This window comes from Danio rerio, chromosome 4 (assembly GCF_049306965.1).
Source record: "Danio rerio strain Tuebingen ecotype United States chromosome 4, GRCz12tu, whole genome shotgun sequence".
NCBI lineage: Eukaryota > Metazoa > Chordata > Actinopteri > Cypriniformes > Danionidae > Danio > Danio rerio.
Genome location: NC_133179.1, coordinates 48881386 through 48904765, shown reverse-complemented (window position 1 = coordinate 48904765; position 23380 = coordinate 48881386). Strand labels below are relative to the sequence as shown.

At 36.0% G+C, this 23380-nt stretch overlaps 2 protein-coding genes across 2 annotated transcripts; one reads left to right on the top strand and one right to left on the bottom strand.

Annotated features, from left to right (window-relative positions):
- Window positions 1-1102: 1102 nt before the first annotated feature.
- On the bottom strand, window positions 1103-10569 carry LOC137490864 (uncharacterized). Its single transcript, XM_068219843.2, has 3 exons — window positions 10530-10569; window positions 10047-10178; window positions 1103-2514 (listed from the first exon to the last, which is right to left on the bottom strand). The coding sequence occupies exons 2-3, from the start codon at window positions 10129-10131 to the stop codon at window positions 1310-1312; spliced, it is 1290 nt and encodes a 429-aa protein (XP_068075944.1). The 5' UTR covers window positions 10132-10178; window positions 10530-10569; the 3' UTR covers window positions 1103-1309.
- A 3551-nt stretch (window positions 10570-14120) lies between these two features.
- LOC108183642 (uncharacterized) lies at window positions 14121-23349 on the top strand. Its single transcript, XM_068219854.2, has 3 exons — window positions 14121-14174; window positions 14621-14770; window positions 19771-23349. The coding sequence occupies exons 2-3, from the start codon at window positions 14686-14688 to the stop codon at window positions 20742-20744; spliced, it is 1059 nt and encodes a 352-aa protein (XP_068075955.1). The 5' UTR covers window positions 14121-14174; window positions 14621-14685; the 3' UTR covers window positions 20745-23349.
- Window positions 23350-23380: the final 31 nt, after the last annotated feature.

Below are 23380 nucleotides of genomic sequence, written 5' to 3'. Positions count from 1 at the left end.
AGGAGCTCTCTTTCTCAGCTTCTTAAGCTGCCCCGAATGAGTGAAACTCTAGGTTTGGGTATCGTTTGGTTTTTCGATACCGGTGCTAAATTGATACTTTTAAAACGATACCGGTGCCAAAACGGTGCCTGAATCGACACTTTTTAGCCACAAAATGATGGTGGACGACTCTTCAAAAATATTTTATTTGACAAATGATTTTTTCAAAATAATTTTAATAGAACAATATAATTACAGTTTAAAGTAAACATAAATCAATATTGTATTACATTAATACATTTCCTTTGATCATTTGTTGGTTAGCATTTTAGCAAATTACATTAGTTTATTGCTAACCTGTGGGGGGCGGGCAGGGGCCACATACTTTTAGGAGCACATTTTAACATATATATCACATAATAATTAAAACATTATTGGAAGTCATTTGTTTTCATGCATTACTCTGCAGTCTTCATAAACAAGATAATTAAATAACTTAAACTCAAAATAATCTTCCTTGTTCATTTATTTGACAAGTAATGTTGTACTGGTGTAGGAGAACACATTTCAAACATTCAAGTACATCAAGGCACATTGCTGCACCTATAAACTATAACAGGCCTACAGTTGAAGTCATTATATTTTGCTCTCCCATTCATTTAAAATAATGTTTCTGAAAACTTTTACAGTGTTTCCTAAAACATAATTATTCTGGAGTCATAATAAGTCCTATTTCTTATTGTTTATTTCATGAATAAAAGCCGTTTTTAATAAAAATAAATAAATAAAAATAAGGTCAGTATTATTAGCCTCCTTAAGAAATATTTACTATATATTTTTGATTTACACAACAAATCAGTTACAAAATAATTCGACTAATTATTTTAACTTTCGTAGTGAACTGATAAGTCTAAATTACACTTTAATCTAAATAAAAGACTATAAAATACTTAAAAAGTCTTTGTCTGAATACTGTCTTGCAAAATAACTAGTAAAATGTTCAGCACTGACTGTCAGCATAAAAAAGTAGCGTTAGATATTAGAAACTAGTCAGTTAAACTATTGTGTTTAAAAATGTGTTGTAAATAAATCATGTGTTCAAGACAGAAATCAAAAATGAATGAAGTCAAAACTAAACGAGTTAAATATAAAATGTTTAGTGATGCTGTGACAACACCTATATGTGCCTTTTTTCATGCAACCCTCACGTCCATGCCGCAGCACCGAAATTCATACGCTGATTTAATACCGGTGCATACCGGTTACCATGGTACCGGTGCTATAATGGCACCGGGTTTCGGTAACAAACCCTAGAACACACTGATCATGTCTACAGTTTATCTCCAGCGTGAATCCTCTCATGTGTTTTCAGGGTTCCTGAGCGAGTAAACCTCTTACTGCAATGTGAACACTTGTACGGTTCATCTCCAGTGTGAATCCTCTGGTGCCGTTTCAATACTGCAGCTGTAATAAAAGTCTTCTCACACTCCAAGCACATATACTCTCTCACACCAGTGTGGATTTTCATGTGTTGTTTAAGGTGTGATGATGTGCTGAAACTCTTCCCACATTGAGTGCATGTGAATGGTTTCTCTCCAGTGTGGATCCTCATGTGTAGATTAAGGTGTGATGAGTGGATGAAACTCTTCCCACACTGAGGGCATGTGAATGGTTTCTCTCCAGTGTGGATCATGATGTGTTGATTAAGGGATGATGAGTGGCTGAAACTCTTCCCACACTGAGTGCAAGTGAATGGTTTTTCTCCGGTATGGATCCTCATATGTCTATAAAGCGACGAAGATTTGCTGAAACTCTTCCCACACTGAGTGCATGTGAATGGTTTTTCTCCAGTGTGGATCATCATGTGCTTTTTAAGGTGTGATGAGCAGTTAAAACTCTTCCCACACTGAGCGCATGTGAATGGTTTCTCTCCAGTGTGGATCCTCATGTGTTTTTTGAGGTATGATGAATCGTAGAAACTCTTCCCACACTGAGTGCATGTGAATGGTTTTTCTCCGATGTGGATCTTCATGTGTTTATAAAGCGACGATGATTTGCTAAAACTCTTCCCACACTGAGGGCATGTTAATGGTTTCTCTCCAGTGTGGATCCTCATGTGTAGATTAAGGAATGATGAGTGGTTGAAACTCTTCCCACAATGAGTGCATGTGAATGGTTTTCCTCCGGTGTGGATCTTCATGTGTTTATAAAGCGACGATGATTTGCTAAAACTCTTCCCACACTGAGGGCATGAGAATGGTTTCTCTCCCGTGTGGATTCTCATGTGTTGATTAGGAGATGATGAGTGGCTGAAACTCTTCACACACTGAGTGCATGTGAATGGTTTCTCTCCAGTGTGAATCCTCATGTGAGTCTTTAGTTTGCTTTTGCTTGCCAAACTCTTTCCACACTGATTGCAGGTAAAACAACTCTTGTCTCTCACATTTAACACACCATCAGTCTCTAAATGAGTTTTGTCCTCAATTTTGACATGATGTTCCTCCTCTTTACTCTCCTCGTAGTCTTTAATTAGGTCTGAAATAGAAATAAGTTTACTTTTTAGTAAATCATTAAAACTCAGTGAAAAGGAAGTGAAAACATTGGCTACACAAATCTTAATTTTGATGCACATTAAATGTAAAGACAAAGCAGATCATATTTAGATTAATCTTGTCATATTTACCTCCTGTCCATTACACAGATACACATTTAAGCAGATTCTTATATGATTATTCCTAGATTAATTTTGGTCATATTGATGAGACATAAATTTGAAAGCTGTAAATGGCCAGTTTCTATTTGTATATATTCGTAATCACAACAAAACAATTTGTTTTTGTAAAACTTGTAAAGCAGATAGGGAATGCTTTTTCATTCTGTGCCTGACAGGTAAACCTGTTAAAAAAACAGCTGAATCTCTGCTAATATTTGCCTTATAGACATATGACACATGTATAATATCTGCATAAAGCTTTAAATCTGCACCTTTAAATGAGAAATGTTCTAGAGGTATGTAATCTGTATGTAACAAATGCAATGCAGAAAATTAACACTTAACTTAACAAATGTAAATATTAGTCAAAGATAACACAATTAAACACATTGTGCAGTTTTTAAATCAAGTTTTTATTCTTAAATTGAAGACAAAATACTGAACTACACAGACTTGTGTGAAAAAAAAATTCCCATTAGAACAACTTTAATTTATCACACCGGCTTCAAGTTCTCTAGCCACACCCAGACCTGAATACTACCACACGTTCGCAATCAAGAAATCACCAAAATAGGACCTGTCGGACAAAGTGAAGTAGACCAAAAAAAGCCTCAAAGCTAGACATCATGCCAAAATCTAAAGACCTTTAAACACAAATGAGAAAGAAAATACTTGTGTCACGAGTTTAAAAAAGAGTGAGCTCAAATGCAAGTCTTTATTGAGAAGCAAGTCTTGGAAAAAGCAAAAGTCAAAGTAAACACCCGGTCGGGTGAGCGCTGAGGAAGTGCCATAGGAAAAAACAACCAGACACTCACTCACTGGTGGTCTTGGAAACATACAGGGTGAGTAACAAAATAATATGCACAGAAATGATTGATTACATACTGACAAACATGAAGGGGAATGATGTGGTATAAACAGAAAAAAAGGCAAACGAGAGCTCCTGTGACTGCATATAAAACCAGATGACAAGAGATAATCTGTAATACAGATCAAAGCCCTTTTCACACAGTTATACCGGTAAATATGCGGAAAATTTCCGGAACGACTTTACCGGTATATTCAAAAAAGCGCTGTTCACACAGGCGAGGACGTTACGGAAAATTTCCAGAAAAGACCGTTCACACATCCATTCCAAAATACCGGTAAATTCTGACATCATTTACCACAAATGAGCCTTAAACGGTTGCGCTTGTATTTGTAAACATTTGACTACATTACAAACTCTGTGGATGATCAATATTGTGAACAACTTCGAAGAAAACATATGGAGGATCACTTTGGCATGTCGAGATGTTCATAATATGTGCGTGTGCTGGCGCTCACAGGCTGTTTCACAGGCACACGCTAAGCGTGAAGGTAAACAAACGGCGGCTTATCATAAGCATCTCATCGATGATTATTTACACAGTTGGCATTAAGAAGAACATATAAACATTATCTGACTAACTTCTAGCAGCTAAATGCGTCTGGGAAAATATTCAAAGGCTTTTATTCTCATAAACCGCGCGGACGTAAACGCGTCTGACTGCTCTGATTGGCTCAAGCAGACGTCTCACGTCAGCACGTTCTAGACGTGCACGCGCTCTTTCCGGCAATCTTCCTTCTGCATTCACACAGCGCAGCATTCCGGCAAATTACCAGTAATGTTACAATTTCTCTTTCCGGAAAATAGCCAGAACGAATTTACCGGTATTTTCAAAAAGGACCTGTTCACACATACAACCTTTCCGGGAAATTGCCGGTAATTTTCCGGAAAGGTCTGCATGTGTGAAAGGGGCTTAAGAGAAGAGAGCAAAAGTTTAAGGTATCAAAGGAGGATGTCACATCAAAGATTCAAGTGTTACCACTCAGTGGGTTATGTCACAAGACTCGCGTCACTTTATTGTGGCTTTGAGGCTCAATGGGATTCTAATTACTGGCCAAAGTTATATAAAATCACACTTTATTACAATATATATGTAGAATATAAATAATTATAATATGTATTATATAATATTAAATTAAATTACATGGGGGCCATGGGGGGTGGTTCGTTTGAACAACCCGAAACCCCCTGGCTACGGGCATGGCACAGTGATCTGTGTCATTACAATGGCTTTTCCCACAGCTGGTGGAGAACACGAGAGTTCGGTTTGAGTTCAGTGTAGTGCATACATTTTCATTGTTTTCACTGTAAAATCCTCACTGCGTGTGCAGATTTAGGAGACATTTTTGCAGAATGCATCTTTGCACCTAAAAACGTCAAAAGCAGCACTCAGGAACAGATTAAAACAGTTGTTATGTGAACTTGAAGTAAAAAAGTCTGCAATGCTAGCCCCGCCTTTGTGCTCTACTTATTGGCTCACTGCTCTACAACTGAATGCAAATGATTGGTTAATATCAGCTGTCAGTCACTCAGTCAATGCCTTCTGCCTTCAGATGATAGGAGCTACAACTGCGAAAATGTGAAGCGCTGAAGATGAAAGAATGAAAATAACAGACATTTACCTAAAGTTATTAATAACGGCGCATCTGTTTAGTGATCATGTGCTGAATGTTAATCCACCATTTACACTTTTCCAAGAGTGGATAAAAGACTTCTAGTGGCTTCAAGTCCGCAGGTAACAGTGTTTGGCGCTGAATCTACACATTTAAGCGCGAGAGGTATTGTATAATCCTTTATTTAATCCTCACGATGCTGTCAGCCCTGCAAGCGGCAGCTATATGTAACATTTAACACAGCTCATGAAAAGACTGTTATTGCTATTACGATGACATGCAAATAATAAGTTACATATCAAAATAAATGTGGGGCGGGGTGATGGATCGGGATGCCGGCTCAGCATCGTGAAGTTTGTCGGCCATCGGCAATGGACAATGGCATCTAAAAAAAAATACAATTGATCAGCTACAATCAACATCATCTTCCGAAGAGCTTCATAAGAAAATACTTATTCTGCAAGCGGAATGACTCCTTGAGGATCTCCACATAAGATCACGCCAGACTCATTATGAACATGGAGCTGGCAGGTTATTGTGTTACCAACTGAAACAATCCTCAGCAGCTGGTGTTATAGCAGCAGTTAGTAAGGATGATGGCAGTATTATTACTGATAAACAGGGTATTAGTGATCAATTTAAAAAACTTCTATAAAACTCTTTACAACTCTGAGGTAAACTAAATTGAATGTATTGAGAGCTTTTTTAATTATTAAGAATTACCATACCTCTGTGATTCAGATCAGTTGACAAAAGAAGGAATTTTAACGTTTGTCCTTTTCTTTCTGAATGTGTCACAGAATGTGTCCCGCGTTTGTCAGCTTCTCACAGGACCGGGTTTCCAAAGCTTGTCAATAATCAATCGCATGTTATTATTATCAGCTCAAGAAGTTTGTTATTTTAAATAGAGACGCGTGGCGAGCGTAAGGAAGAAAGCAAAAACCACTCGAGCTTCAGACCGGCTCGTAAAAAAACTACGCTGCACAGGGTAAATCTGCTCTTCTCCATGGCTTTGTGGCTGTTTATCAAGACGACGACAGGGTTTGTTTGAGCCCGGATCGACCATGGCTGCATATGTATATAATTCCGCTGTAATCTCTCGCTGTGTATTTCAAACATGGCGGGTCCTTTGTTAAGATTCTGGCTTGTGTCTACGAATGATGTATCTCTGTAAACCAATAGCGTTCAGCTGCACGTCTAGCTCTGCCATTTAGGGCCTACTCACACTATGCCATCCGTACCATGCCCAGGCCCGTTTCCCGGATCGTTTGAGAAGTGTGAGTGCGGTGAATCGGGCTCAAGCACGGTTCACTTGGCCGGCCCTGGCCCGGTTGGAAGAGGTGTGCCCTAGCGCGGGTCACTTGGGCTTTGGCACGGTACGCTTGTGTGTGAGTGCAAAACGCGCCAAAGCCCGAAACTGAAAGCGAGACGTGACTTTTAAGGGGCTGTTACATATGGATTTATTAATCATTCTTACTGTTCAGTGAACGCAAACTGCCGTAGTTTATTACAGACGAGAACTCCTCGAAGCACGACAGCTGCGTGGCTTCAGCAGACCTCCTCATTCCTGCAGCACGAGAGCTTTATGATTGTTTATGAGCGCCAAAAGTGGCGAATCTGTTTGGCGAAATATCTGACTGCGTGTCACAGCATCCCTAAGGACTGTTTGGCGAAATATTCGACTGCATGTCACAGCATAACTAACGACTGAAACGATATAACTAGAGAAATCTCCACTGTGCTGTTGAGTGAGAGAGCGCTTCTCACTGAACAGCGCAGCAGCGATGACGTAAGTGTGCCGAGGCCTGTTTGTGGTGTGAGTGCGGGCCGTCGGGGGAGACGGGAGGGGGACAAGCGCTTTGGCCCGGTTCGAGGCAGCTGTATCTAGTGTGAGTACGGCCTTAGTGTTTGGGACCTTTTCGAAAGGGTGCCAAAAAAGTGGTATGGTACGGTTTGGTTCGGTACGCCTTTTGACAGTGGAAATGGCCATAAAAGCGTACCAAACCGAACCACTCAGTGGAAACGGGACATAAAAGCTTGATTAGCTAGTCCAGGTGTGTCTGATTGGGGTTGGAACTAAACTTTGCAGAACACTGGCCCTCCAGGACCAAGTTTGCACATGCCTGCTCTAGAGGAACGAGACAGGGCTGCCCTCTGTCCCCTCTGCTCTTTGACGTTGTCATCAAACCTCCTGTAACCAATTTAAGGAACTCAGATGGCTTGCAAGGAATTTTCAGAGAGGGACAAGAACATAAGTTTCTGCTATATGCGGATGATCTACTTTTTTCTGTCAAATCCAGATACATGCATTCCAAAAGCTCTTACAATCATTTCAGAATTTGCAAATGTTTCTTGAGACAAAGTCAATCTAGCAAAAAATCTCCTTTTCCCTTTCAATGATAGAGCACAGCAAATGTCTACCCAAACCTTTCCATTTTAAGCAAGTCCTGATAAATTTGTATATCTTGGTGTGAGTGTGACACGTAAATATAAGGATTTGTTTAATAATAATTTTAAATGACGTTAGACAAAGTCAAACGAGACATGACGCACTGGTCAACCTTTCCTTTATCTTTGGCTGGGAAGATCAATTCCATTAAACTGATAATACTACCAAGATTTCTGTTTCTATTTCAGACTGTGTCTGTTTGTATTGCCAAGATTATAGATTTCAGCAGTCCAGCAGTTTTGGTTTAGGAAGGGAGTTAACTGTGTTAAAGACTTGTTTAAAGATGGCATATTTATCTCATTTAACAGTTAAGAACAGACATTGAGATTCCCCAGTCTAATCTTTTAGGTACCCTCAGGTCCATGGTTTCATTAAAAAACACTTCTGTCCTTCACTGAACCAACCAGAAGCATGCTGGATAGATGAATTGGTAAATATGGACCCATATCAAAGGGGTATGATTTCCATGTTATATGAAGTGATCCAAATAACTGCCCTCTCCTTCCCTAAACCATATAAATCAGAAATGGTAAGACGAACTGGGACTAGAAATATCAGATACAGCCTGGCAATATGCCATAGAACTGGTACACTCATCTTCTGTATGTGACTCTGATTCATCTTGTCCCAGATGTGGTTTGGAACGAGCAGATCAGTCATATGTTCTGGGGATGCCCTAAATTACATAGATTTTGGGCCAATATTTTTAGACAATTTTCATCTAAATGTAATAAAGATATGGATCCTAATCATTTGACCTCAAATTTTGGTACAGTGACAGAAGAAATGTACCTGTCAGCTAATCACATAGAAATCATGTGAAATGTGAATTAAATTTAATTACAAAACTAACCCTAACCCTAACGAGCAAACGAGTGAAAACGAGGAGTGAAAAATCGCACGTCTCCCTCCCGGTCCTCAAATAAGTTGCACACCTTTCTCACCCCCGGATCCCTTCTCGCTCTTCAGACACGTCACACACTGTCTGCATTAGTTTCAAAAACAGACTTCTTAACGATTTAAAACGGCATCTTTGGATATCTTTTTTGCTGAAGATACTGTTGTCCTGAAAAACTTAAAACAAAACCTTTAAAAAAAAAAAACTTACATATACCAAAGGAATGGTACAGCAGAACATTTTGGCAGTTTTAAAAAATCAACTTTTTTCTAACCGCAGTATACCTTGTAAACTGTTGTCGTCACATGCCTAAGCAGCAGAACACTGTTTTTAGGATCTAAAAATTATTATTATTTTTTTTAAGTCTCAAGCAAAAAGGATTTGAATGTCGCCGCCTGCTGGTACATGAAGAATATGTTATAATATATAAGTTTAAAATTGGGGGCATCCATGTTTTTTGACAAGAGTTTCTGCAGGTTTCACCAAGTTAAATTTAAGAATTTTAAAGATTTTTTAAGACCATTATGACTGAAATTTTAGACTCATAAAGGGCTAAAGGCTAAGGAATTTTTCAAATGGCTAAGATGAAAAGATTTTATTTTGCCCGATGAAAAAATATCATAATTTAATTATACAATAATAAATAATATTTTTAAAAATTATATTTTAGATATTTTTTAGCAAAAGATTTAAAATTCTGTGTAGCAACAAGTAAGCTTTACTTGTATCCATACACTTTTTTTCCTAAGTAAACTTTCTTTAAAATTAATAAATAAATAAATGAACAAATGCTTTAAACGTTTTAAAACCTATAATAAACAAAATATATGCACAACAATCTGTCTAGGTCGATGTCCTCAGCAGTAATGGAGCACGTTTAAACAAATGTTATTGTAAGTAAATATTTAAACCATTAAAAAGACCTTTTTGAATGAAAAGTTTTATTGAGATGGGTTGTTGGTGATTGTAGATTGAAAATTTAGATTTTGGAATTTAAGGCACCGCAGAAACCCTGTTTAAAAGCAATAGCCCTGGTAATTAGCTATTATAATAATGATGTAATTCTAACTCAGATACTATCTGTGAGAACTCGTAAAAACTACTAGAAACAAGTTTAAACCCATAAAGAAGTTGATGAAAAAATTGTGATCAACGTGACATATGCAAATGAAAAGTAAAAGTCAACACTATCACCGTAATAGCAGATATCTTCTATGAGAATACTGTAGGTCAAATATCGTCAGCTCATTTGAACTTTAATTTATTGTTTTTGTTTATTTTATATAGTGCCAGTGCTCAAGGACGCTTTACCAACAGCAGGAGAACAAGAAAAACAATAACCTTAAAAAGGTAGAGAAAATGGGAGACTAATAATACATTAAAAGAATGACAAAAGACACGAGAACAAGTGACAAAAGAAACTCATTCCTGTCTTTCAATGACTGCTTTTGTGCGTTTAGGAGAACTAGACAGCACACTCAGGGCTGCAAGATGGATTTAATTTAGTAATCAGTATGAAAACCAACCTGTTTGTTCCTGCAGATCTTCCTGTTTGACTGTGAATGTCTCTTCAATCTTCACATCTTCACTCTCCTCTTTAATAAACGCCATCTTTACAATAGTGTGGAGATCAGTCGCTTCAGCAGGAGTTTTTCTCTCTGTGTTTGGACACTTAATCCAGTTCAAAATGAACAAAACAATGAACAGAAACAAAATAATTTCTCTTCAACACTTGCTTCAATGGTTTCTTTATTTGAGAGTAATTAACAAAAAGAAATTAGGTGAAACATTTAATTTAAACACTTATACACTTTTCTGTTGTTTTATTCAAACAACAGCCTTCAGTTACTGAGAATAAAATAGTACTACTAAAATACTAAAATAGTTGTATAAAGGGTTAAAATAATATTTCCAACAGCAGGAACATAATATAGCATCGTATAAAAAACTTAAAACTTTAGAACTTTAACTTTAAATCAGTTTATATCTGTAAACGTTTTTAAACAAACCTTTCTCCAGTTGAATCACAGCGACGAAACGGCGCTGCCTGATGACGTCAAACGCTACGGCAAAATAAAAGTCTTTTTTGTTAAACTTTTTTTTTGCCACAATCTGTTGCAGTCATGACTTATTGATACATTTCTCCCATGGTTTTCACTTTACACTTTGTCTGCTCTCTCTCTCTCACAAACCTTAAATCTAAACATTTTCTTAACTTTTTTAATCCACTTTATGATGACTTGTATGTCTACAACAAATTACTTTCCTATTAATATCTGAGTCCAAATCTCATCCTCATAATTATGACCTCTTCTTTTCTATTTCTACAACTTCATAGGCCTATATAGGGTTTCTTTTTTCACATGAATTGTTGTCTCTTATTATCTGTGTTCCACGTTCCCTGCCATTCTTTAGCAATATCTGTAGTAATATTTAATTTACCTTTACTTACATAAGCATTAAAGGGGTAGTTCACATAAAAATTACAATTCTGTCATTTACTCATCCTCTACTAATTGCAAAACTGTTTCTGCTGAATGCAAATAAAGAGAATACAGGGGCAAAAAACAGCCACTGTATGGTTCAACAGTTCCTATGGACTTGGGGGAAACCAGAGCAGCTGGAGGAAACTCATGCGAACATGGGGGAACACACAAACAAAAATGTCAACTGACCCAGCTGAGGCTCAAACCAACGACCTTCTTACTGTGAGGCGATCAGTGCTACCTACTGCACCACTGTGATGCCTCACATGTATAATTATTTGAGGTATTAAACTGGTATTGGAAAAGAACTTCGCTTACAAATAGTTGTTATTTTTAAAATGTGTGAAAAAGCACCATTCAGATGTAGCGACTGTATTGATCTGGGCAATCAAGCATGTATTGTTATAGACTCTATGCTTATTTGTCTTAAGAGATGTTAGGCAGGTCCTGTTCATGTAATATGTTCATGTAATAGTCTATCAAGTTGGTATTGGCATGAACAGCTATACCTGTCAACGGGTTTCTTATATGTTAAACGGTCCTATTCAGTTAATGATCAGGCAGCTATTACTAAAGATAATTGCACACAATGATGATCCATTTATTTAAATGACTATGTGACGCAGATATTTAAAATTCATTGTTGCAAACAAGTTACAAGAGTAAGTACAGTTGTTGTTTTATGTTATGTGCACCACTGTAAATACACCATAGTGAAAAAAATAAGGTTAATCACACTAAAAGTTCTGGATTGTGTAGATATGAAAGTTAACTCTTGTCGTTGAATTATTCTGTATAAACTGCCTATACAATAAATTTACTAGTGATGTAATTATTTTTTAATTATAAATATTTAGATGCATCACAGTATGTGATCGCTTTACTGTGTTAAAAGGAAAAGGTTTTGTCAGAGTATCTTATATATGCTTCTGTGAATGTCTATGCATATTTTGTGTGCACAAACACAAGTAATAAATAGAGAGAAAAACATCTTTAATACATACCAGGTGAATAAGAGGATTTCGGGAAAGCTGAGCTGCTTACACATGTTCTGTTCAACTAAAAAACAAAGGAAAGAAAACAAAATTGGCACAGAAACAAGTTACATTTTGATAGTTACAATTTATAAACATAAAGTGTTTACAGTCTTCCAGAAGCCAGTAATAAGCTGCATGTGCTTTAAGATAAATAAAGGAGTCTAAACTCACATAAAGAACAAGTTCAGTAATAAATAAATGACTAAAACTCTGCTAATAGTTAGCTCATGTCAATATATTGACTGAACTTAACACAAATAAAACCTCAATGTGAAGTTTATAAATTGTTTCTTTCAACCAATGATAATATATCACAGTATAATAGTATACATATTCTATAACTATTATATAAGTGAATGTAGTTGTGTGTATTGAGACATCGGTATGGATTGAGTTTTCAATGCTCATTTGCATCTTTACACAAAGACTTCAGCCAAGCAACTCTGAGAAACTTCTACAAAAACAACACATAACTCTTGCATTACCTTTTAACCAGGCTTGGGAAAAAAAATGAAAATGTGTTTCAAATCAAAATACCTCAACATAGGTGTATCAACATTAACTACAAAATGCAGCAGCCACAATAAAAAAAAGCTTCAATCAATAGTCTTATAAAACAACAGCAACAAAACAAATGAAGATGGCTAAAGTCAACTTATTTTCCCAATACAACATTATTTCTCTGTAAAAACTGGTTTGTAAAGCAACTGAACCTCTCATCCTCCACAGTAATGTGTCTCCCAGACCCAGACGTCGGCTCTGCATCAGTTAACCACCAGAGGCCGACAGAGCACTTCATAAGCACTTTATCTCTCGTTCCCATAAAAAGAATCCGGCAACAAATTTGGTTTAGAATAAGTTTTCGCGTGCATAATAAATTAAACAAACGCGACATACATGTTTATTGCGTCGGTCGGTCCAGCTTTAAATAGCCTTCATTAATGCATTAAAACTGACCCAAATGCATACAATATATGATTTCAATTCATTATAATATAATTTTATTTTTAAAAATTTAAAACTTTTTTCCCTCGGTGTAAACTGCTGTTTGCTTTTTTTATTGTGGCTTTTTCTAAAACATTTTTTCCCAGTGCAAGTTAAAATCAAGTTCTGTATTTCGGCTGTTTAAGGTCTCACTTTGCATTGAACTTTTAACTTTTTTACATTCAGAGATGTTGTTTATGTTCACACAGCTACATTACACATCAACTAAAGTTTAAAATATGATATTGCAGTGGACCACCCATTTAACTATAAAATGCAGCAGCCAAAATAAAAAAAGCTTCCATCAAAAGTCAACTTATTTTCCCAATACATCTTTATTTCTCTTTAAAGCTATGGTTCGTATAGCTGCTAAACTTCCCATCCTCTGCAGTAATGTGTTTTGAGTCTTCACTGTTGCCCACTGCTCATTTGCATCTTTATACCAGCATTAATGGGGGCCAATTGAGTATTAACCAATCACATGCCAGATCAAGTAGGTCAGCAGGGTTGCATCTATATATTCTGCGTTCTTAACAGAAACTTCATTGGCTTATTTAGCTATAAGAGAACAACTTTGGAGGACAAACTATGATTGTTGGTTCCTACATTGAGATTATTACCAACAACAACCTACAAAGAAAAACCGACTGAGGCCATTTCTCATCCCACTTCTTCATTGAAGACTGGAAAGATGAGTTGCACATTCTGAATTTACACTCAAATAATATCTGAATGCTAACATTATAAAATGTAAATATGTGTGGATGCATTGTTCAACAGTGTATTAAGTTTTTCAGTCATTTTTAAAAGCTTTTTTACAACTATTTGGTTATGTGTTTGTTTGTTTGGTTTGGTTATAAATATTGATTTTATCCTGACAAATGGACTGTAGCCCAAATAAGTTTCAACCTATTACGTATATAAATTTATATAAAAATTTGATGTTTCCCCATTCATTACAAATACAAAACAAAAAGCAGATAAATTATAAAGTGGAAAATGAGGGAGAAATGTATCGATAAGTCATGACTCATAATTAAGAGTGAGTAGGGGGAAAAAGCTAAACAAAAAAAGACTTTTATTGTGGCATGGTGGTGTGACGTCATAAGGCTGCGCCGCTCCCACACTGTGATTCAACTGGAGAAAGGTTTGTTTTAAAGCTTGTACACAGATGTAAACCAACTGATTAAAATTTCAGTGTGTTCATTTAATGTTAGATGAACCTGCTGTTGACAATATTATTTTAACCCTTTATACAAAGAACTACTATTTTACTCACTGTAAGGTCTATTGTTTGAATAAGATAGGATAAACTTTATTTGTCCCGAGAGGAAATTCTTGTCTTGTGCAAATAAGTGCTACAACGTTGCTGTGCAGACAATAAAATAAATCAAACAAACTAAACAATTAAGAACATACCTACATCGGCTGATTTGTGGCTTTTGTTGCTTGCTCAGACTTACATAATTTCTGTTTGTTAATGACTCATATAAACAAACTGTTGAAGCAAGTGTTGAAATTATCTTGTTTTTGTTCAGTGTTTTATTTATTTTAAACAGGACATTTTGTTATTGTTTTGTTCATTTTAAACAGGATAAAGTGTCCAAACGCAGAGAAAAACTCCTGCTGAAGCGACTGATGTCCACACTGTTATAAAGATGGCGTTTATTAAAGAGGAGAGTGAAGATGTGAAGATTGAAGAAACATTCACAGTCAAACAGGAAGATTTGCAGGAACAAACAGGTTGGTTTTCATTCTCAAACACCAACTCATTTGATCCTCATTCAGATATATTTTAATAATAAGAATACTAAATTAAATCCATCTTGCAGCCCTGAGTGTGCTGCCTAGTTCTCCTAAATGCACATAAGCACTCATTGCAGCTAGTGCCGGATGGTGGATGAGGAGATTCCCCCCCCATTGTGTAAAGCGCTTTGTGTGCCCAGAAAAGCGCTATATAAATGTAACGAATTATTATTATTATTATTATTATTGAAAGACAGGAATGAGTTTCTTTCGTCACTTGTTCTCGTGTCTTTTGTCATTATTTTATGTATTATTAATCTCCCATTTTCTCTACCTTCTTAAGGTTATTGCTTTTTCTTGTTCTACTACTGTTTGTAAAGCTTCCTTGAACACTGGCACTATATAAAATAAACTAAAACCATAAATTAAAAGCGTTTAAAGAGCCCATATTATACATGAAATAGGGTTATATCTTTGTTGTAAGGGTCTCCAACAACAGTTTAATATGCATGCAAGGTCAAAAAACACTTTCGTGGTCTTATAATCTGCATTTATTTTTACCTAATTATCCCAGCGACTCCTGTATGAATCGTCCAGTGATTCGTTTGTTCCCAAACCCCTCCTTAGCGCGAAGCTAATCTGCGCTGATTGGACCAATGACAGTCTGTTGCGATTGGTCGACTGCCTTCAGTCAGAGTGAAAAGCCAAACAGCTAATCAGCAATATAAAAGTAATCACAGTTCATACACGCTCGATAGTGTAGGCGTGGATTTTAGCTGCCAGTGGGTCAATGTAAATACAGACTATGGACTTGAAAATACAGACAACTAACTATATTATTGAGCAAAAACTCCAAAAACAGTTGAGGGATCTCCTAGCTTCTCACTCTGCTCTTTTCACAGACACACACGCATATTGCACACACACACACACACGCACTTAACCCTGCTCCGGACGACAACGCGCGCACACACACACACACACACACACACCCCCACCTCCGGAAGACAGCGCGCGCACACACAGACACACACACTACTCCTCGTCCACGGAGCTCCGTTAACGCAGCACGCGTCGCGTTTTTAACGTGACTTTGCACGCGATAAGAGAATATAGCCAGTTAACCTGATACAGTACACACGGTTACAAGTAACAAATCACAACTAAATACATTTGCAAGCTAGAGTCAACGAGGCAACTTTAATCGCACGTACTTACACTTGAGAAATGGAGGAAGAAAAATCCATCCTGACGTCCATCAGTTACTCTTTACTGATCCTTCCTTTAACAAATGCTGATGAAGTATTCTTTGTAGCATGTAGTTTCCAGAAGTTTCCAGTAGTTTCCAACTGCTTGGCTATAATGCTGAGGTTTCATCTTTGGGTAGAGACTCAATATATCCATCTGCAGTGTGACTTCAATCCACCGGCATGTTTGTGTGTGTGTGTGTCTCTGGGTTTCTGCGTCAGAGGGCGGGGCCTCAGGTTTGAAATCTCCCGGGTTTGCGCGTGCACGTGAATAACTTGGTTTCGTTCGTACGTCATGGCGAAACACCTAATGAATCGGTATCAAGGCGACTCGTTTGAAGCACTATGAGTCGACTCTTTTATAGATGAATCAACCGTTTTAGACACTGTATTCTTACAGATTTAAGCCTTAGCTGGATACTTCACTTCACTTAGAGCTATGTTACACACTACATGGAGGGGAATTTTCAAAAACCCATAATATAGGCTCTTTAACTGAGCTGACGATATTTGACCTTCAGTATTCTCACAGTGTTGCAGTGATAGTGTTTGCTTAGTACTTTCCACTTGCATATGTCCCATTGATCCCAATTCCCCTTTTTTAATTAACCTCATGGGATTAAACTTGTTTCTAGTTGTTACTAGTTCTCACAGATAGTATCTGAATTAGAATTACATCATTATCATAATAACTAATTACCAGGGCTATTGTGTTTAAACAGGGTTTCCACGGAGTCTTAAAATGTCTCAAATTCCAAAATCAAATTTTTAGGCCTTAAAAGTCTTAAATTTACTAAAATTGTGTTGTAGGTCTTAAACCTTTTTTAAACAAGTCTTCATTTTCCTTTGTTCATATTGTGTTTACCAGTCTGGCCAAAACCTATACAATCACCAACAATCCATCTCAATAAAACTTTAAACTTTTTTTATTCAAAAAGGTCATTTTAAGTCTATTTATCATAATGGATTAAGTATTTTCCTTACAATATGATTTGTTTAAACGTGCTCCATGTATTTACTGCTGAGGACATCGACCTGGACAGATTGTTGTGCATAGATTTAATTTGTTATAGTTTTTAAAACATTTGTAATTTTTTTTTTTATTTTAAAGAAAGTTTATTTTGGAAAAAATGTGTGTGGATACAAGTAGAGCTTGCTTTTTTACACATTTAAAATCTTTTACTAAGAAATATCCAAAATATTAATATAATATATATTTTTTATTATAATATATTTTTTGATAGGACAAATACAAAATCTGGGCCATTTGAAAAATTCTTTAGTCTTTTATGAGTCTAAAATTTCATTCATAATGGTCATTAAAGTCTTAAATTTAACTTGGTGAAACCTGCAGAGACCCTGGTTTAAGGTATGTCAGAAAACATGGATGCCCCAATTTTAAACACGCTGAATGAAATTGACACTAAAATAATTAATCATTATAAAACATTGTACAGTATTCTGAACTATATGATGTGATGGGACGACATGAGACAAAACAAACAAACAAATAATAGTGGAACAATAACGTTTAGCAATACCAGTGGCGGATTTAGGCATGGGTAATGTGGGCGATCGCCCAGGGTGGGATTTTCCTGGGGGCGGCAAAAAAAATGTCCCCTAGTGAAAGCATTTAGATACGATTACTTTATGCAAATGTATTCATTAAGAGTGGCAATTTCAAAATAAAGACATTAGGGGCCATTTACATTTGGCATTTTTTGCACGTGCGAGTTTGTTATTCTCAATGTGCAACTGAAACATCGCTTGTGAAAGCAAACTGATACATGTGTACAGAAAACCAGCAGCTCACACATGCTCCTGTGTAAATCCCGGTTGTCTGCATGCACGCCGAAAAAATAAGCGTCGCTCATGCGCCATGAAACCGAATTAACAGCCTTTTGTGCAGAAGTGTCAGCACACAGCGAGTTTTGCATAGTTTATGTAAAGTGTATGTAATATAACAATGGTGTTACTTTCACTAAGCATGGCTATAAAGCAGAAAGGAGGGATAAAGAGTCAGGGAGGTAGGACAGGTCTAAGACAAAAGATAATTTGGTAACACTTTACAATAATAACTACACACTATAAACCATTTATTATGCATTAGCAAATACTGAATTCATTATTTGTTTAGCATTATCTGTTTAGCACTAACTCTAAATTAATAAGCGTTATTAAACAGTTTATAACTGCAGCTACATATGCTGTATTCCTGACTTACAACGACATTTATAATTTGCTTAATAATTATACTTTCATACTTTGTTAAGGATTAATTTCCTATTACTAAATTAAGTATGGGGAGTTAAGCGCAATGTTTATGATAAGTGGGGGCGGAGCGGGCCAGAATCTTGGTGGCAGCAGGTCAGATGACTGTCAGACCAAGGGGAAATGTCCCTATGTCTCCCTATGGCCAGTTCGCCCTTGAGTTTTACTGTTTTCTATTGTTTATTATTCTTGGTCATTTCTCCAATAATTGTAAGTTTTAAAACAATACCATATGAGATCAGGTCACTGCTATGATATGATTGACAATTTATGTATGTCACTGTTTGTCATTGTGCTCTGTTTATTCTGAGAGCTGAGGCTGAGTGTTTGTAGAGCTTTTAACGCTTGAAATTATTAACTCTGCGTCATTCTAACACTGGATAAACAGAATCCTGTATTATCTGTAATCTCGTTTCACACTGCTCATGCTATACCTGATGTTCATTAATAGACGTTTCACAATCACAAGCCCCAGGTTAACATTGTAATTTGTATATTTATGTTGTCAATGACCCTGACTGGACAAACAGCAGGTCATCTTTTTAGATGGCATTTCTGCATCTTGTCGGGTTAATAATATCTGCAAATTAGGAGAAATACCAGCCTTTTAGAAAGAAGCTTTTATTATACCAATAGCCGGAAAAGGCCTTTGACACTACCAGGAGGTATGGTATTTTAAAAGATTTTCATGAGATGGGTGTTTGAGGAAATTTGCCTAATTTTATTGCAAATTTTTTTTATTCAATAGAGTTTTTCGTGTGCGTATGAAAACTATATTATCTGAATATGTGAGCATATATAGCATATATGAGAATCAGGAGTGCCCCAAGAAAGTATACTATCAGTAACACTATTTAGTATTAAAATTAATAATATTGTAAATGTTAATGGGAATAATATATTTTGTAGTTTATATGTAGATGATTTATGTATTTGTTATAAAGGAAAAATATGTATACAATCAAGAGACAAATTTAAATATGTATAAACAAAATATATGACTGGTCAGTTTTAAATGGTTTTAATTTTTCTAAGTCAAAAACTGCATGCATTTTTGTTTTTCTAAGATCTATGCATTTAGATCAGGAGCTTTTTTAGATAGAGAAACTATACAAGTTGTGAAAAAGGTAAAGTTCCTAGGAATGAGTTTTGACAATAAGCAGTGTTTTATTCCTCATATTAAAGTATTATGAAATAGATGTTTTAAAACAATCAATGTATGAACTTAATCTTAGAAAGGTAAAATAAATAAATAAATTAGGACCTCTGTAATGAAATCCAAGACTTTGTATAAATGTGTACCTGTTAATGGACCAAACACAATATGATCTGATTTATTTTACATTTAAACAATTTATTTTTACATTTTATCAATTTGCATCAAAATGTGTAGCCAATATTTCCTGTGTCTTCTCACTTTTCAGCTTTTAATGAGAGTTTTTAAGACTTAATGAAAACTGTTTTATTTATTTATTTTAGACTTAATTGAAGTGAATGAGGGCAGTAAAGAGGAGGAACATCATGTCAAAATTGAGGAAAAAACCTATTTAAAGACTGATGGTATTTTGAAAAGGAGAGACAAGAACCGTTTCATCTGCACTCAGTGTGGAAAGAGTTTTGGAAGAAAAGACAATCTTAAGATTCACATGAAAATACACACTGGAGAGAAACCATTCACATGCACTCAGTGTGGGAAGAGTTTCAGCCAATCATCAAACCTTAATGACCACATGATGATCCACACTGGAGAGAAACCATTCACATGCACTCAGTGTGGGAAGAGTTTCAGGAAGTCATCATCCCTTACTCTACACATGATGATCCACACTGGAGAAAAACCATTCACATGCACTCAGTGTGGGAAGAGATTCAGCCTATCATCACACCTTAATCAACACATGATGATCCACACTGGAGAGAAACCATTCACATGCACTCAGTGTGGGAAAAGTTTTAACCGCTCATCAGTTCTTTATCAACATATGAGGATTCACACTGGAGAGAAACCATTCACATGCACTCAGTGTGGAAAAAGTTTTAACCGCTCATCAAACCTTTATAAACACATGAGGAACCACACTGGAGAGAAACCATTCTCATGTGTTCAGTGTGGGAAGAGTTTTAACTTCTCATCAACCCTTTATCAACACATGACAATCCACACTGGAGAGAAACCATTCACATGCACTCAGTGTGGGAAGAGTTTTACCTGCTCATCACGCCTTCATCAACACATGAGGATCCACACTGGAGAGAAACCATTCACATGCACTCAGTGTGGGAAGTGTTTTAACTTTTCATCAAACCTTAATCGACACATTAGGATCCACAGTGGAGAGAAACCATTCACATGCACTCAGTGTGGGAAGAGTTTCAGCCAATCATCACACCTTAATCAACACATCATGAGCCACACTGGGGAGAAACCATTCATGTCTAATCATCTTGTTTAATCCCGCCCCTTTTTGCAGTGGCGTACAACAGAATTTCGCATACTCAATAGTGATGGGAAGTTCGGATCATTTTATTTACTGATCGAGATGAACAAATATTTTTTCGAGTCATTTCGTTCATTTGGTTCAATTTGCCAAAATATTATTAAAATGTTACGAATTGCTTCCAAACACATCTACAACTAGCCCAGACGGTTCATCACACGACAAATGAGTCATAAATAGGTTATAAGAAGAAGAAAATAACAATTCAATGTTTACCTGCTCTTTTGTCTATAGGCATTGTTGTCTGTTTGCTCAGCTCACCTCTTCATGTCTTTTAATGTCAGTGGTGCGTTCACGTTACAATGACAGTCACATATAATCTTAACCAATGTACACAGTCTGAGCCGATAGGAGCCATGATAATTAGTTCACCTTTCGAGTCTTCTGGTTGTTGAGTCGTTCGTTCATCACGTGACAGAATAACTCAAACCGGAGGACTCGAGAGGTGAATAGATCAATTCTTTTTTTTTTTTTTGGCTCTAAACGCATATGATTGGCCCGTGATGAACGTATGACTCAAACCCGAGGACTCGAGAGGTGAACAGATCAATTCTTTTTCTGGCTCTAAATGCATATGATTGGCATATAAATGCATATGTTAGGCTGTAGTCTTTCATGTGGTGAACGAATGACTCGATAGAGGACTCGAAAAATGAACTAATCTTGTCTCGCACTACACATCGTGCACATGAGCGAATTAATGAATCTTTTAGTTCATCCGAGTCATTCATTCATTTTGTCACATAACATGAAAGAAAGCACAAGAGATGAGTTATTTAATAAATCAAATAGTCTTTGTGAATAGTTTTGTAACATATGATGCTGCCAGCATTAGACACTTAAACACTGTTTATTTGTTGTTTTTTGTTTTATTATTATTATTATTTTACCAGAAAAGCTTTTATAACAAATCAGATTACTTTATAAATCACGACAATAAAACAAGCAAAAGAAAAACAAAATAGTGCACATCAAGCTAGGCTTTTTAATAAATAAAAACAAACAAGCTTAAAATTAAATAACACGTTTGTGCCATAAAATCTTTATATCAAATATGGCAACTCTTCCCAGTAGATGTTTTTATGAAACAGCAATTTAAGTGAAAGATATTATAAATAAAAAACAAAAGCCACAGAGCCTAATGAGCTTAACAACTTGACTTGAGAATAGAACAGTGCATTTAAAAAAATAAATAAAATTAAATAAGCTTTAAAACAACATTGTGTGGCTTTACTTGTTGGACTTGGTTTAAGGTTTGTAAGCATTCAAAAACACAAGCTCTGAACCTTTAATAGGCTGAGTCTGTTTCTTCTTTTGTCATTAGTTGTTGTCGCAGGATAAAAGATGCTAAATGAGTAAATGCAAATGCAAACTTTCTTTATACAAATATTAGACCAACACATAAAGTCTGCATAGAAAAACATTATTAAACAAAAAATGGAGTATAAATGAACAAACTACAAATCACTTGTAATTGTAGAATTTAATTAATCTATCGCCTAGCTTAGTGTTTGTTTTCTGATAGCAAGCCAGCAAATAGACAAATCAATATATATATATATACTAGATATAAACCACATATGAAGTAGAAAAAAAGTAACAATAACTTAGTGACAATAGGACAGAACTTTTTTATTTCTTAGAAAATGCTTTTTAGGTACACATTGTTTGATGATTTTATGAAAAGTTTAAAATATGATTATATGATGCAACAAAAATTCAGTTTTACATAAATATTATTGACTGAGGTTCTCGTTGCAGTGTTCAGTGGAACTACAGTTTAAGATCAGATATGCACATAATATTGTAAGGATGGCTAAATCTCTTCATAATATTAAAATCTGCAAACTGTTATGGAACTCCACACGAGACAAGACCATGAGAATGGTCAGGCGCTAAAACAATAAACTTTCCAATGTGAGAAGAAGATCAGCTAGAAAAGCAGTTGTTCAGGTTTTCTCGATCATGCATCCTGAGCCCCCCTCTTTGCCCTGGACTTTACCTTCTCCACCAGAGCAGCTCACTCACATTCCACACAGAATGTTTAAGTTTTTAATATAGTGTATCTTGTGGCTTTATATTCATGTTTGGTGTGATTTGAAATGTCTCTGTGTGATTGTTAAAGTGGTCTTAATTTTACTGTAATATTTTACAATCTCCCTTATTTCAGTTCATTTGGGTTTTGACTTTAAAAAGATCTTTGCCAGATGCTCCACTACAAGGAAAATTGTCTTTGCATCAACCCATGACCAGGCAAGAGTCTTGGTGAAGCTTTTATTGTCTTGAATTTATGATGATTTGAATATTTAGGCAAAGGGTGCAGAAGTGTCCGTGTGATCTTGTAGACAGGATACCCCATTGCAGGTTGTGATTCTCTGAGCTCTGCATCAGGACTTATATGCTGCAATGTGTTTCTACATGTTCAGGTATTCCTCTTTAACTCTTCAATGTATCTTTGAGTAGTTGATGTTGTACAATCTTGATTGGCTTATTTTGTTTAATTATGTGAACTGCAATGGAAAATCTTTTCCTGACAAATAAATGTAAAATTCTTGTTTAACTCTAATATCTCCTGAAATCATTTAAATCTA

What these genes read in the sequence shown, in the direction of transcription:
- LOC137490864 (XM_068219843.2), bottom strand. Translation starts at nt 10,131, where the DNA reads ATGGCGTTTATTAAAGAGGAGAGTGAAGATGTGAAGATTGAAGAGACA. An exon ending in AGATCTGCAGGAACAAACAG is followed by an intron (nt 2,515 to 10,046) that starts GTTGGTTTTCAT and finishes TTTCTATTTCAG; the next exon opens with ACCTAATTAAAGACTACGAG.
- LOC108183642 (XM_068219854.2), top strand. Translation starts at nt 14,686, where the DNA reads ATGGCGTTTATTAAAGAGGAGAGTGAAGATGTGAAGATTGAAGAAACA. An exon ending in AGATTTGCAGGAACAAACAG is followed by an intron (nt 14,771 to 19,770) that starts GTTGGTTTTCAT and finishes TATTTATTTTAG; the next exon opens with ACTTAATTGAAGTGAATGAG.